Raw genomic sequence first — 16,417 nt, 5'->3', positions numbered from 1 at the left:
TCAAAGAAATTTAGGTAAATTCAATAAAATAATGTTGGTGTCGTAACACTTAATTCTGATGCCAACCTTCATGACTTGTGGTCATGGCCACAGTTGACACATAAAGAAACTGAGGATAAAGTATTGTAGAATACATCATTTTCCTGCATTTACCGAGCACTTTGTTCCATTTAAGATGTCGACGAGCCATGTGAAAATCACGTGAAAAGCAAAATGTTGGCCATAGTCAAACGTATGACACTTTTTTTTTACTTTGTCAACATCTGTGTGGTCATTGCCTTGGTTGACTCTCATTCACTTACTGAACACTTTGTTCCTTATACAGCACCTTAGAAAAGAGGGCTGAAGAGGTTTGGAAAACAAGTGAAAAGCAAAAAGTTGGCCATAGTCAAAATGTAAACCTTTGTGACTTTGTCAACATCCACTTGGTCATGGCTTTGGATAAAGCAGGAAGTAACTGATGGTGTAAGTAAAGACTTATTCACTTACAGAACACTTTGTCCCATATGGCTTACAAAAAAAGAGCTGAAGAACTTTGGAAAACAAGTGAAAAGTTGACCATGGTCAACATTCACGTAGCCATGAACAACAGTTGACGTGTGAAGGAACCAGTGGGTTAAAGGCTTATGGCATACATCTTTTTGATGCTTTTACTGAACACTTCGTCCCTTATGCCATAAATAAGAGGACTAAGGAGTCTTGGAATACACATGAAAAGTAAAAAGTTACCCATGATCACAAGGCAGGAGTAATCTCCACGATAGGTCTCGGTAACTGTTGCAGTTAGTGACATCATGCATAAAAGCAGTTGAATTGTGTGAAGTATAAGAGTTCTACAAGCCTTGGAGGCAGAGGATTTAGTGGAACCACTTCTCCGAGCGACCAACATAACCTTGGTGTAGGTGAAGAGTATGCCAAGAGCTACCAGAATTAAGCTACCAATATAGGTGGAGGATCTTAAGGTGTTCTGCACTGGCTGGACTACAAGACCATCCTGTCTACATATGATACCCCGGGAGAAGAATCCTTTATCAACAGAAGTGTTGAGTACAATGACATCTGCTACACCTGGAAGGAGACCAACAAACCACATAATCATGATGGCGAAATGAGTCCGTTGGGCAGTACATAAAAGTGTATGTCTAAGAGGAAAACAAATTGCGATGTATCGCTCGAAAGCCATGGCCATCAAGTTGTATGGGGTGATCTTAAAGGTGATGCTTGCTAGGGTGAGAATGAAATAACATATGGGCACTTGGCAAGACACGTTAAATTGGTAAGCAAATGAAAGGAAGAGCGTCAAGATAAGGTACAGTGCGTCGTTAATGAGCATGTGCATAAAGAGGATGTAGCGGGCGTTGTCTCGGACGTGAGGAGTGGTAAAGCAGACAATCAGCAAAACCGTCATGAAGTAGAGGAAAATGCAAAAACTGAAAATCGCTACCAAGAAAAAGAACGTTCTCAAGATTTCAATCATTCTAGCCGAAAGGACGGGGATCTGGGTCACATTGTTGTACAAAACCGTGGAGTTCAGCACCATCACAGAAGAGTCTTGAGAGTCCTACAAATCAGACAAAACATAGAACTTTAGATGAAAATGTTGGCTGAAATATCAGAAAGATGATGAGATGGAATACAAGAAAAGAGAACCCTCTGGTCACAAGACAACGTGGATGCATCTTACCGTTTGGCAACTCAGATGGAGGGGGAAACAATCCTTTTGCTTAAAAACCATTGATTCAGAAGATCAGGCAAAGGTTTTTAGAGGGTCTCACCCCGACCCCAGACAAGGCACAGACATATTCTACAGTAAATGTAAGGTAACCATGCATTTTTGCGGTGGTCACAGTGTGATAAAAATTACCTGTCATTGTGTCATTTTTATTGGTACTATTTCACATTTTAATTGCTATTTTTTTTTTTTCAGTTTTGGATGTGGTGATCGAAAATCAGCAATTCTGGCCTAGGAATATTTATTCTTTTATTTTTTTAAACAATATTATTGTTCTCACTTTTGATAGTTCGGACCTTCATGGATGCGGCGGTATCAAAAACAATTTTTTTTTCCCTGTCAGATTGGGAAAAGAGGGTGATTTAAACACTTTGGTTTATTTTGGTATAATATTTTATGCATTTTTTAAAATGAGGTTTTCCATATGTTTAGCACCTCTAGAGGTACTATTGTTTTAGCAATGCAGTATATAGCGAAATTAACATTTTTTTATGAAGCCCGGCCACCGACACAGGCTTTAACACAGCACCAAAACGTTCTATGAGCCCACAGTTGATAGGGTAAGTCATTGGCATGCCACGATCTTGTCACAAAGGTGTTTTTGATTGGGGTGTGGGCAGGGGTGGATTAAGGGTAGCCAGGGCCCGGGGCAGTTCAGACTCTGTAGGCCCCCCTCGTCACGTGACGGGGGTCATGAATCGTAGAGCCACACTCTACATAGAGAATAATGGGGCCTCCAGCACCGACCTCCACCCGCAGAGCCACACTCCACATAGAGAATAATGGGGCCTCCAGCACCGACCTCCACCCGCAGAGCCACACTCCACATAGAGAATAATGGAGCCTCCAGCACCGACCTCCACCCGCAGAGCCGCACTCCACATAGAGAATAATGGGGCCTCCAGCACCTACCTCCACCCGCAGAGCCGCACTCCACATAGAGAATAATGGGGCCTCCAGCACCGACCTCCACCCGCAGAGCCACACTCCACATAGAGAATAATGGAGCCTCCAGCACTGACCTCCACCTGCAGAGCCACACTCCACATAGAGAATAATGGAGCCTCCAGCACCGACCTCCACCCGCAGAGCCGCACTCCACATAGAGAATAATGGGGCCTCCAGCACCGACCTCCACCCGCAGAGCCGCACTCCACATAGAGAATAATGGGGCCTCCAGCACCTACCTCCACCCGCAGAGGCGCACTCCACATAGAGAATAATGGGGCCTCCAGCACCGACCTCCACCCGCAGAGCCACACTCCACATAGAGAATAATGGAGCCTCCAGCACCAACCTCCACCCACAGAGCCCCACTCCACATAGAGAATAATGGAGCCTCCAGCACTGACCTCCACCCGCAGAGCCACACTCCACATAGAGAATAATGGAGCCTCCAGCACCGACCTCCACCCGCAGAGCCACACTCCACATAGAGAATAATGGAGCCTCCAGCACCGACCTCCACCCGCAGAGACACACTCCACATAGAGAATAATGGGGCCTCCAGCACCGACCTCCACCCGCAGAGCCGCACTCCACATAGAGAATAATGGAGCCTCCAGCACCAACCTCCACCCGCAGAGCCGCACTCCACATAGAGAATAATGGAGCCTCCAGCACCTACCTCCACCCTCAGAGCCACACTCCACATAGAGAATAATGGAGCCTCCAGCACCGACCTCCACCTGAAGAGCCACACTCCACATAGAGAATAATGGAGCCTCCAGCACCGACCTCCACCCGCAGAGCCACACTCCACATAGAGAATAATGGAGCCTCCAGCACCTACCTCCACCCGCAGAGCCGCACTCCACATAGAGAATAATGGAGCCTCCAGCACCTACCTCCACCCGCAGAGCCGCACTCCACATAGAGAATAATGGAGCCTCCAGCACCTACCTCCACCCGCAGAGCCGCACTCCACATAGAGAATAATGGAGCCTCCAGCACCGACCTCCACCCGCAGAGCCGCACTCCACATAGAGAATAATGGAGCCTCCAGCACCGACCTCCACCCGCAGAGCCGCACTCCACATAGAGAATAATGGAGCCTCCAGCACCGACCTCCACCCGCAGAGCCGCACTCCACATAGAGAATAATGGAGCCTCCAGCACCGACCTCCACCCGCAGAGCCGCACTCCACATAGAGAATAATGGAGCCTCCAGCACCGACCTCCACCCGCAGAGCCGCACTCCACATAGAGAATAATGGGGCCTCCAGCACCGACCTCCACCCGCAGAGCCGCACTCCACATAGAGAATAATGGAGCCTCCAGCACCGACCTCCACCCGCATAGCCACACTCCACATAGAGAATAATGGAGCCTCCAGCACCGACCTCCACCCGCAGAGCCGCACTACACATAGAGAATAATGGAGCCTCCAGCACCGAAATCCGCCCGCACTCCACATAGAGAATAATGGAGCCTCCAGCACCGACCTCCACCCGCAGAGCCGCACTCCACATAGAGAATAATGGAGCCTCCAGCACCGACCTCCACCCGCAGAGCCACACTCCACATAGAGAATAATGGAGCCTCCAGCACCGACCTCCACCCGCAGAGCCTCACTCCACATAGAGGATAATGGAGCCTCCAGCACCGACCTCCACCCGCAGAGCCGCACTCCACATAGAGAATAATGGAGCCTCCAGCACCGACCTCCACCCGCAGAGCCTCACTCCACATAGAGGATAATGGAGCCTCCAGCACCGACCTCCACCCGCAGAGCCTCACTCCACATAGAGGATAATGGAGCCTCCAGCACCGACCTCCACCCGCAGAGCTGCACTCCACATAGAGAATAATGGAGCCTCCAGCACCGACCTCCACCCGCAGAGCCGCACTACACATAGAGAATAATGGAGCCTCCAGCACCGACCTCCACCCGCACTCCACATAGAGAATAATGGAGCCTCCAGCACCGACCTCCACCCGCAGAGCCGCACTCCACATAGAGAATAATGGAGCCTCCAGCACCGACCTCCACCCGCAGAGCCCCACTCCACATAGAGAATAATGGAGCCTCCAGCACCGACCTCCACCCGCACTCCACATAGAGAATAATGGGGCCTCCAGCACCTACCTCCACCCGCAGAGCCGCACTCCACATAGAGAATAATGGAGCCTCCAGCACCTACCTCCACCCGCAGAGCCGCACTCCACATAGAGAATAATGGAGCCTCCAGCACCTACCTCCACCCGCAGAGCCGCACTCCACATAGAGAATAATGGAGCCTCCAGCACCGACCTCCACCCGCAGAGCCACACTCCACATAGAGAATAATGGAGCCTCCAGCACCGACCTCCACCCGCAGAGCCCCACTCCACATAGAGAATAATGGAGCCTCCAGCACCGACCTCCACCCGCAGAGCCGCACTCCACATAGAGAATAATGGAGCCTCCAGCACCGACCTCCACCCGCAGAGCCCCACTCCACATAGAGAATAATGGAGCCTCCAGCACCGACCTCCACCCGCACTCCACATAGAGAATAATGGAGCCTCCAGCACCGACCTCCACCCGCAGAGCCGCACTCCACATAGAGAATAATGGAGCCTCCAGCACCGACCTCCACCCGCAGAGCCTCACTCCACATAGAGGATAATGGAGCCTCCAGCACCGACCTCCACCCGCAGAGCCTCACTCCACATAGAGGATAATGGAGCCTCCAGCACCGACCTCCACCCGCAGAGCCTCACTCCACATAGAGGATAATGGAGCCTCCAGCACCGACCTCCACCCGCAGAGCCGCACTACACATAGAGAATAATGGAGCCTCCAGCACCGACCTCCACCCGCACTCCACATAGAGAATAATGGAGCCTCCAGCACCGACCTCCACCCGCAGAGCCGCACTCCACATAGAGAATAATGGAGCCTCCAGCACCGACCTCCACCCGCAGAGCCCCACTCCACATAGAGAATAATGGAGCCTCCAGCACCGACCTCCACCCGCACTCCACATAGAGAATAATGGAGCCTCCAGCACCGACCTCCACCCGCAGAGCCACACTCCACATAGAGAATAATGGAGCCTCCAGCACCGACCTCCACCCGCAGAGCCCCACTCCACATAGAGAATAATGGAGCCTCCAGCACCGACCTCCACCCGCAGAGCCGCACTACACATAGAGAATAATGGAGCCTCCAGCACCGACCTCCACCCGCAGAGCCGCACTCCACATAGAGAATAATGGGGCCTCCAGCACCGACCTCCACCCGCAGAGCCACACTCCACATACATGGCTGCTCTCAGTGCTGTGCGCACAGGACCTGTGATGAGGTCACAGGAGGAGAGGAGACAGGGGTCACATGATCAGGAGGCCCTGACACCTTACCTCCTGTGATCTCATCACAAGCCTTTGCACGCTACCAGCAGCATCAGCGTTCACGCTACTTGTAGATGCTGCTGGTAGCAGAGCACATAATGCCGCCCCCACGGTCACTCACTTTTAGGTGGGGAGAAGATGGAGTGCCATTGCAGCAGCCAGCAGGAATGTGGTGGGGGCCCCTTTAGAAGCTCTTGTGGTGGGGGCCCCAGGGCTGAAGCCCCGCCTGCCCTGCCTATAATCCGGCCCTGCGAGGTGGCGGATTTTAATGGGGCAATTTTCTGGCCTGGGCTGTGGGCCCCTTAACCCCACTGGGCCCGGGGCAACTGCCCAAATTGACCTCATTATAATCCGCCACTGGGTGTGGGCAGCACTTTGGAGGAGCACTATGTATGTGAAGGCACAGTGGAGGCATCAAACTGTGCGGAGGGGCTCTGTGGTGACATCAGTAAATGAGGGGGCCAGTGTGGAGGCATTATACTATGCAGAGGTGGACTGGGGGGTATCGTACTGTAAGGAGGGGCACTGTGGAGGCATCAATGTATGTGGGGAGCACTTGTCATGGTTAGGACATGGTTAATGTCCTGTTCTCACAGGGTTAACTTTTGCCGGCCTCTCTTTGGATCTGGGAGGGGTATTTATACTCACTCCAGACTAGCATTCTCTGTCAGCTATACTGTTATTCTGGCTGTGTGTCTGACTGACCCCCCTGGTGTGCGTGTGCTGCATTGCTTGTTTGATTCCAGTGTATGACCCGGCCTGTCCCCTCACTCTGAACTCCGTCTCTCGCTTTAGGTACTATTGTCTTCTCTGGTTCTGACCTCCTGGCTTGGCTATTATTACTCCGCTACCGTTTACTCCTATTGTACCGTCTATTGCCCGTTCTGGTTTTCTGATCTATTGCTATGTCCTGACTATCCGTTCTGTCTAACCCTTTGGTAATTGTTGTGATATCTTGTGCTTTGACCCGGCTTGATCTGGTTTCTGTCTCTGTCTATGCCCCTTGGTAACATTGTCCTGTAGTTACCTTTCTAGGAGTTTCCCTGCAGCTCCTAGCTCTGTGGAGCTTAGGCCACGCCCTCAGCAGTCACATGCTTCAGGTCCTGTGAGCTTGGAGCATGCATTGTCACCGCTGCTGCCCTGCTCCGCAGGTATCTTTGTGCACAGTCTTTGTACTCAGGACACTCGCACTGGCTCAGCGAGCGAGTGTAGTGCGGTGTTCCTGACATTATAGCTGACCGTTTCAGTTGTTTTTTTTTTTTTTTGAAGGAAAAAAAAAAAAGTGTGTTATCCTCATAGATCCTATACAAGCTTTGGCTGATCAGGTCAAGCACCTGACCCAAATGTTCCATAAACTCAATGTGGAACAGCGCACGATGGCCCAGACCCAGCAACAGTTGGTGGTTACTGTGCAGGGGGCTGTCACTGCAGGGGCTCCTAGTTCTGGGGGTAGAGATGTATCATTAGCATCCCCGAATCTCCGGTCAAATTGCCCGACCCTTTCTCAGGGGATAAAAAGGAGTTCAGGTCATTCAGAGAAGGATGCAAGCTTTTTTTTTCCTCTAAGGCCCCGCTCCTCCGGGGATGAGTTCCAGAGGGTGGGGGTCGTCATTTCTCTACCTTGAGGGGCTCCGCAAGCATGGGCTTTCTCTCTCTCTTCCTCTGCTCCTGAGCGTATGTCTGTGAATTTGTTCTTTGAGGCTCTGGGGCACATTTATGATGAGCCTGATAGAGTGCGTATGGCAGAGGACATGGTGATGAGTGTAACACAGGGGAGGCACTCTGCTGAATGGTTCTGCTCAGAGTTTAGACGTTGGACCGCCAAAGTATCCTGGAATGACGCCGCCCTGAGAGGGTTGTTTCGCAGGGGCCTGTCTGACCATCTGCAGGACGATCTGGCATTACATCCGCCTCCTGATACCCTGGATGACGCCATGATGCAGGCAGTCCGTATGGACCGGAGACTCCGTGTTAGAGGAATGATGCAACAAGAGTCTCCCTTGTACCCCAAATTGTGTGACACTGCACCTGTATCTGAGCCCATGGAGGTTGGGTCAGTCTCGGTTAAGGAGAAAGAGAGAAGGCACCGCAGAGACAACTTACTATGCTTTTACTGTGGAGCCTCTGGTTATTGGAAAAGGAATTTCCCTTCCTGCCCTTCTTCAGAGATCCTGACAGCACTGTGGAGAGAAGGGTACTCTGTGGGCATCAGTGTATGTGAGGGCACAGTAGAGGCATTATACTGTGCGGAGGGCCTCTGTGGGGACATCAGTAAATGAGAGGGCCAGTGTAGAGGCATTATACTATGCAGAGGTGGACTGGGGGGTATCGTACTGTAAGGAGGGGCACTGTGGAGGCATCAGTGTATGTGGGGAGCACTGTGGAGAGAAGGGTACTCTGGGGGCATCAGTGTATGAGGGGGGCACAATGTGTACTGGGGTATTGTGGGGCATAATACTGTGTGCAGGGGCACTTTGGGCTTTGGAGGCATAACACTGTGCAGAGGGGCCCCGTGGAGGCATCAGTGTATATGAGGGCACAGTGGAGGCATCAGTGTATGTGAGGGCACAGTGGAGGCATCAGTGTATGTGAGGGCACAGTGGAAACATCAGTGTATGTGAGGGCACAGTGGAGGCATCATGCTATGCAGAGGGGCTCTGTGGAGACATCAGTAAATGAGGGGGCCAATGTGGAGGCATCAGTGTATGTGAGGGCACAGTGGAGGCATCAGTGTATGTGAGGGCACAGTGGAGACATCAGTGTATGTGAGGGCACAGTGGAGGCATCAGTGTATGTGAGGGCACAGTGGAGGCATCAGTGTATATGAGGGCACAGTGGAGGCATCAGTGTATGTGAGAGCACAGTGGAGGCATCAGTGTATGTGAGGGCCCCATGGAGGCATCAGTGTATGTGAGGGCACAGTGGAGGCATCAGTGTATGTGAGGGCACAGTGGAGGCATCAGTGTATGTGAGGGCACAGTGGAGACATCAGTGTATGTGAGGGCACAGTGGAGGCATCAGTGTATGTGAGGGCACAGTGGAGGCATCAGTGTATGTGAGGGCACAGTGGAGGCATCAGTGTATGTGAGGGCACAGTGGAGGCATCAGTGTATGTGAGGGCACAGTGGAGACATCAGTGTATGTGAGGGCACAGTGGAGGCATCAGTGTATGTGAGGGCACAGTGGAGGCATCAGTGTATGTGAGGGCACAGTGGAGGCATCAGTGTATGTGAGGGCACAGTGGAGGCATCAGTGTATGTGAGGGCACAGTGGAGACATCATGCTTTGCAGAGGGGCTCTGTGGAGACATCAGTAAATGAGGGGGCCAATGTGGAGGCATTATACAGTGTGGAAGGGCACTGTGGAGATTCTGTCAGTGAGCTTCTTCTCAAGTGGATTTTGCAACGCTTTTATCTGCATTTTTTCTGAGGTCTTCTCAGATGAGTTGAACATTGATGTGGTCATCAATCAGCTAAGAGAAGCTAAAAAAAAATTATAAAAAAATCACAAGATAAGAGTTAAAAACTCCAGATCACAAAAAGCTCACTGACAGATTATCAGTTACCTCATTGTGCATCCAGCAATGTGCAGGTTAAAGCCCACCTGTGGCCAATTTAAAAGGAAAACCTAAACTTAAATATTAGTTTTAACCCAAGATACATGAGTTTAAGCGAAAAAAAAAAAAAAATTGCTCCACCAGGGAGTTTATTCTGTCTTGTTACCCCAGCAAGGCCGAGCACGTGGCCCATTCTATTAGAGTATAATTTAGTTAGTTTGTACTTGTCTTGCACCATGTGCTTTTTCTTGCTCTCTTTCTGTCTTTGTATTCTTTCTTCTCACCCTCTGTAATAAATCTGACGAGTTGCGTGGAGCAGCTTCTTCACTGCTATTGGAGATCTTTGAGCTGCAGGCCACACATGTGATTGGCTGCCCCGTTCAGTTCCTCGTGGGCGTGGCCATGCTTCGAGGGTAGAACCATTAGAAAGCGGGGAGAAAAGTGGGACTCACTTCGATCTATTAAGGTACAGGTGATATTTTCTGTAAACTAGAACACCTCTAACTATTTTACACTACAAAGTTCTCCTACTTTCTGCCAGACCTTGGTTTCCTGTCTTAGCTCTTTTTGTGTCTTTTTTTTATTATGCAGTTAATGTTTGGATTTTAGGTATTTTTTATCTATTCCATTATTTGGGTTTGCTAAACAATGTGGGCGTGACTTTCATCATCCAGATGTTTTCAGCAAATTCATCATTTTCTACTTTTCAAAATGTTGAATTGTCACAAAATTTTTTGCTTAAAGGGGTGTTTTGGTTTTGGAAATCCTTGGTCCCCCAGCTGCTTTTTGCATAAAAAATAAACTATCTGCCCTTTTCTCACCCTCCCCGGGTCCAGGGTTGAGGATCCACCACTCCTCCCAGTGACTGCTATTATCTGCAGTGCTGATGTTACATCGATAGCGCTGCAGCCAATCAGTGACATCAGCTGCTCTAAGCGGCTCCTGGTGTCAGCTTAGCTCCGCATTGGCAAAGTGAGCGCTGCAGACAGTAACCGACAGCCGGTTCAGCACAGGAGACTCAATGCTGGACTCGTGAAGGTTGAGAAAAGCATCGTTAAAAAAAAAAAATTGAAGCCGTGGGACAGGGGTTTCCTGACACCAGAAAGAAAATTCCTATAACGGCACTCCAGTACAAGAAACTTCCTATAACGGCACTCCTAAAATAAGGGAAGAAGCCAGCGCTGCTTGTGGTCAGAACGCAATACATAAAGTGCATATGCACATATTGATTTCTAACTGTATTTCAAAATGAGACATTTTGCAAAAAATTGATCAATTATTTGAGCCACCCCGCCACGACAAGGCATTCTCACATGGGGCAGTCCTACTCTACTTTTTTTATATGTGCTGTGCCATTATGGCCTCCTAAATGTATTAAAAGCAATACCACATTAAAAGCAAACTGTACCTGGAGCGTTTCTGAATCACTCCCATGGAGCCAGAAAGGGCAAGTGCAGATAAAAGGTTGACCAGGTCCGGACATAGACATTTCAGGTCTAACCTCCACACGGTGCCTGACTAGCACCACAGATGAAGGGTGATACAGGCCCAGACACAGGTGCACAATCAAACAGAGCCTATGTAGAGTAGGACTGCCTCACATGAGAATGCCTTGGCATGGCTGGGTGGCTCAAATGATTGATCAATTTTTTGCTAAATGTCTCATTTTGAAATACAGCTAGAAATCAATATGTGCATATGCACTTTATGTATTGCGTTCTGACTATAAGCAGCGCTGGCTTCTCCCCTTTTTTTATTTGTTATTGGTTTGTGGCTGACCACCACTGTTGCCGTGCACGCTGGGTTATGTTCGCCGTTCTTTCTCTGTTCATTATGATTGATCTAGGCTGCTGTTCACACATACAGCAGCCCTGCCCCAGGCTCTGTTTGATTGTGCACCTGTGTCTGGGCCTGTATCACCCATCATCTGTGGTGCTGGTCAGGCACTATTCAGGTTAGACCTGAAATGTCTATGTCCGGACCTGGTCAACCTTTATCTGCGCTTGCCTTTTCTGGCTCCATGGGAGTGATTCAGAAATGTATCAGGTACAGATTGCATGTAATGTGGTCTTGCTTTTAATACATTTAGGAGGCCGTAAAGGCATAGCAAATATAAAAAATGTAGAGTAGGACTGCCCCATATGAGAATGCCTTGGCGTGGCGGGGTGGCTCAAAATATTGATAAATTTTTTGCTAAATATCTCATTTTAAAATACAGTTAGAAATCAATTATGTATTGTGTTGTGACCATATAACGGCACTCCGGTACATTAACACTAATTGTAACTGATTGAAAGGATCGTGAAGGTTTTTACTTAGAGATGGAGCGAAAAAAAGCAAAAAACAAAAATCTTTCAATTTTTTCAAAATTCTTCAAAAATCATGCGCCATTTCGATAAAGTTGGTGCAATTCCACCATCTAAAACTGAAGTGCAGGTATAAATCTATCAAAATGAAGATCTGGCTGATTACCTGGATGGATGTGACCAAGAATGTTTCTATTCACTGAAAGTAAGCCGAGATCTTGAAAATCATGAAAAATTAAAATAAAGAAAAAAATCATACAAAAAAAAATAGAGCGAAGCACTGCAGCTTATTATCCACTTACTAGCAGTCTCTAACCGGCAGTCGGGAGGTCCAGTCCTTCGGCAGTGGGGTCGGGTTCTTGGCGTTGTGGTCTTCAAGGCTGCTGAATCTTCTCCTGTTTTTCCTCCCCTGTGCTACATTATTGGTGGCAGACTTGGCATCTACTTGCATAAATAATTGCATCCTCCTGGAAGTTCCCCTGTTATATATATATTTAATCCCAGCCACAGTCCCCATGGACACACAGAGCATTGGGGTATTTTCCTAATGTGTGGTGCATGTAATTGTGGATGACAGCTCCATAAGTATCTGCTAATTAGTTAATCTGCTCAGAGATGTGAAGAAATGTAACTATTTGTAAGAAAAAGTAGAAAACAAATCAAATATCATTCCGTAGGTTCTCAACTCTTTTGGAGCAATGACGCGATGCAGTAGCACATGACGGCTGCAGTCAGTCGTCAGCCTTGGCGGTCACGTGCTGTACCTGCTAGCTATTTCTGTGACTCTCATTGAGGTCCAGTTCCATGTTCTACCAAGGCAACCCCTAGCACTTATACACTGGACACATGCCGCACAGTTATGTTGTCCACGTTGCTGTTTTGCTTTGTATACACATTGTGTAACTGTGCATTGTACTACTACTACTCTCATGCATTGATGGGCTAGACAAATATGTATAGTGCAGTGTGTCCATATTATGTTATTGTACACTATATTGGATGGGCATAGGTCAAAATACTAGGCTGAGTCTGAGACAATGTAAGGGTGAGCTATAAGGTGACCCCACAACTAATGTCTCATGTAGAAAGTCAATGTGATGACACAGCATTCTATCTTAATTAACCAGACATCTATTATCAGCAAGACAGGAGGAAAAGACTGTATCTATATGTTGACTTTTGAATTTATGTTTCTTTCCTGTTGGTCAAGAGTCTGAAATGATTCTTCCTTCATGCAGGGTCACCGAACAATATTGTTCGCTCATATGCTGATTACACATTGTCCAGGCCAGCTAGTTTGTTGACTTGCAAAACAGAGGAGGAAAAACTATGCAAATAGTGTTGTGAGTTCATTTTCCGGTCCACCAGTTGTGAGTTCTCCTTCCAGGCTCCCTCTGGTGGTAACTGGAGGTAGTGAGGCTGATTTAACCAGTAGAGATCTACCACCTGATAATGAGGATGACGATTGGACCTCAGGAATCTCAGACTGGATTTAAGACAGCCGACGCCCTAGTCTGGTGCTTGTGCTTCCTTCTGGCTTGTCAGGTCTTTGTTTTCAGCTCTGTTCCCGTCATCTAAAACTAAGTTTTTCTGCTAATGTTCATACTTGATTTTGTTGGTCTATTCAGTTTTTTTGTGTGGACATCCAGCCCCGGCTGGGGCTGCGCTAAATTTCCACTCTTATTTATCTGTATTTGCCAATTTGCTTTTTCTCCCTTATTAGATTGGCCTCTTTATGCGCTGTCTCAGAATATTTCAGAGTGCTGATATAGTGGGAGAAGTCTAGTGACTTCAGGGTTAATTTTGCTATCAGAAGTGTTGGACTTTATTTTTGTAGGGTTTTTTGCAGATTGCAGACAGTGTCGTTCCTTTCCTATCCTTTCTAGTTAGTTTGGGCCCCATCGTTTGCTCAGCCTATTTTCCTGCCTGTGTTTGTGCTTTCATCTTGTTTCACCGTCAATACATGTGTGGGGGCTGTCTTTCTTTTGGGGTCTGCTCTGGGGCAGTTAGTTTTCCCCTTTTCTTGCTTCAGGCTTATTTAGTCCTCCGGCTGTGACGAAGCATCTAGGACCATTGTAGGTACGCTCCACGGCTGCTGCTAGTTGTGTGGTTAGGATCAGGGATCTGCAATCTGCATAGTTACCAACCTCTATGGTTTTCTGTGACTTAGCTTGTTTTGTTTTTTTTCTCCTCGGTGATCCATTCATAACAAAATAGATTGTTTTGATTATGCAATGTGAGTTGGTCTTGTCTCCTTTCTTCCCCTTTACCTAAGAATACTGGTTTGAAGGACACTTGTTAACTATAAGCAAGAAGAGATATCTTCAGTTATACAGAGAAAGACATCAAGACAGCCAAGCGATCCATAGATCCAAAGAACCAGAGACTCTCTACAGGACAGCAGCCAAGACATCATGGCTCCATCACGAGGGACACAGATTTGTCATTCTACAGGATGCCAGCTTAGGGGACCACGGCCCCAGCTGAAAGAATACAGATCTGCTCCATTGACCATCACTGACCCATAGACAGTTTGTGAAAGCCTGGAATGGGACCGTCCGGTCACCTGGCTCCATGGAGATGTTCGGAGAAGACAGGTTGTGACCCTCCAGTCAACTGGCCTTCTACTTGAATGGACTGTCATCTTCCTAAGCTTGTTGTTTCCTCCTCTCTATGTGCATGCCACAGGTCTGGTAGTCGACCCTGCAAGATGAAGCCGAGTTGTGATGCTCCTCCGGTCAACTGTCCTTGTACTTGAAAGGACTGTAATCATCCTAAGCTTGTCATTATGTCATCTCTCTGCATGCCACAAGTGGGGTAATCAGCCCTGGAAACTCTAAAGTCGCAGCTCTTATCCCAGTGAGTCAGCGGGTGAGGCTCTGTAATGTGCACCATCATAGGTGTTTTGATGGGATTGTTCTACATGTTATCTGCCTGTTTTATGGTTCAATAAAGTATTGCCAAACTTTTTTTACCCTCACCCTGTGTTGTCTGAGTAGCGTTACACTCACGTTGAATGGAGATTGGGTGTTCATCGGGATGACCTTTTGTCCATGCGCTTTCGGCTAGCTGGCCAGGGCACCTGCTGACCCCTCCTGTCTCCACAGTCAATAACAGACATAGAGGGGTCTGAATGCCCTCACTAATGCATGCATCGCTCCAGAATAGAGAAAAATTATACACTACCAGAAAAGGCCATGAGATTTTAATGGTCAGCGACTGACACCAGGGTAAGACTGGCCCAGCGGACTACTGGACAGTTCTCTGGTGGGCCCCCATGCAGAACGTAGAGGGGTCGACCGGTGAGAGTGCTAGCTTCCACTGAATGTGCCACCGGCTTCCTGTGCTGCAATAGTTAAAATGACCGATGGCCTCTCAGAGGCCAGCAGCTGACATAAGCGCATTTGTCACGGGTGGCGCTTTGCAATGACATCATGCGCTGCCGTTGATATAGGCGCTGATGTCAGTTTTTGATAGGTCAGCAGACATTTTAGCGACCACACAAGATCTGAAGTAGCAAGAGGCCATCGCTAGGCGTGAGAGCGTGGGCATGTTAAAAGAATCTTTTTTTCTTTTCTCTGCAGATGCGGCAGGACGGAGGAAATAGGGGCCCAGGATGGCAACATAGGGTCCCAGGATGGGGGAATCTATGAGTTCTGGATGGAGGACATAGGTGCTTCAAATGGGTGAAATAGGAATCCAGAATGGAGGACATAGGGTCCCAGGATGGGGGGATGGAGGACATGGGACCAATTACAGGGAACATAGATGCCCAGAATGGGGGACATTATTATATTAAGGGGACAAAATGGGTGACATGATTAAATAAAAGGGCCTAGGATAGGGGATAATATTAAATAAAGGTTAACAGGATAGGGGATATTAGTAAATAAACAGGACAACATGGGGGGCATTATAAAACAAAGAGAGCCATGATGGGTGAAATGATTAAATAAAGGGGCCAGGATGGGGGACATTATTATCATTATTACAGGAAGGGGTCCAAGCTGATGGACGTTTTTAAATAAAGGAACCCACGATCAAGGACTTTATTACAGAAAGGGGCCTGAATTGAGGACATTATTACAGGAAGGGGCCCAGGACAGAAGACATTATTTAATAATGTCCTCCATCTTGTTCTATAGAGGCCCCAGATGGGGACATTATTACAAAAATGGGAAAGAATGGAGGACATTATTAAATAAAGGGGGTCATTATGGAGGACACTATTATATAAAGGGGCCAGAATGGGGGACATTACTAAGTAACGAGGACAGGATGAGAGCCATTATTAACATTATTACAGGAAGAGGCCCAGGATGGGGGACATTAAATAAAGGGGCCCAGGATTGAGGAACTATGTGGTGGTAATATGTGATCTGGTCACGGGATTGTGATATTTGTCCCTTATATGTGGTTATATTCGGTCACTATGTGGTGACCTCTCAACAGGATAAGTGATAATAACTTATCGATTGGTGGGAGTTC

The 16,417-nt window shown here is 48.3% G+C and overlaps 1 protein-coding gene across 1 annotated transcript in view; it reads right to left on the bottom strand.

The window, feature by feature from the left end:
• Positions 1–616: 616 nt before the first annotated feature.
• The window catches only part of LOC141051482 (odorant receptor 131-2-like), a 28,568-nt gene continuing 12,767 nt past the window's right edge, over positions 617–16,417 (bottom strand). The window contains exon 3 of the mRNA XM_073548404.1: positions 617–1,561. Within this exon, the coding sequence (XP_073404505.1) occupies positions 617–1,561 (945 nt within the window). The remainder of the gene's footprint in view (positions 1,562–16,417) is intronic.

Source organism: Dendrobates tinctorius, unplaced genomic scaffold (assembly GCF_039654945.1).
Source record: "Dendrobates tinctorius isolate UK_male_01 unplaced genomic scaffold, ASM3965494v1 ptg000157l, whole genome shotgun sequence".
Classification (NCBI taxonomy): domain Eukaryota; kingdom Metazoa; phylum Chordata; class Amphibia; order Anura; family Dendrobatidae; genus Dendrobates; species Dendrobates tinctorius.
This window is presented reverse-complemented; position numbering and strand designations above follow the sequence as displayed.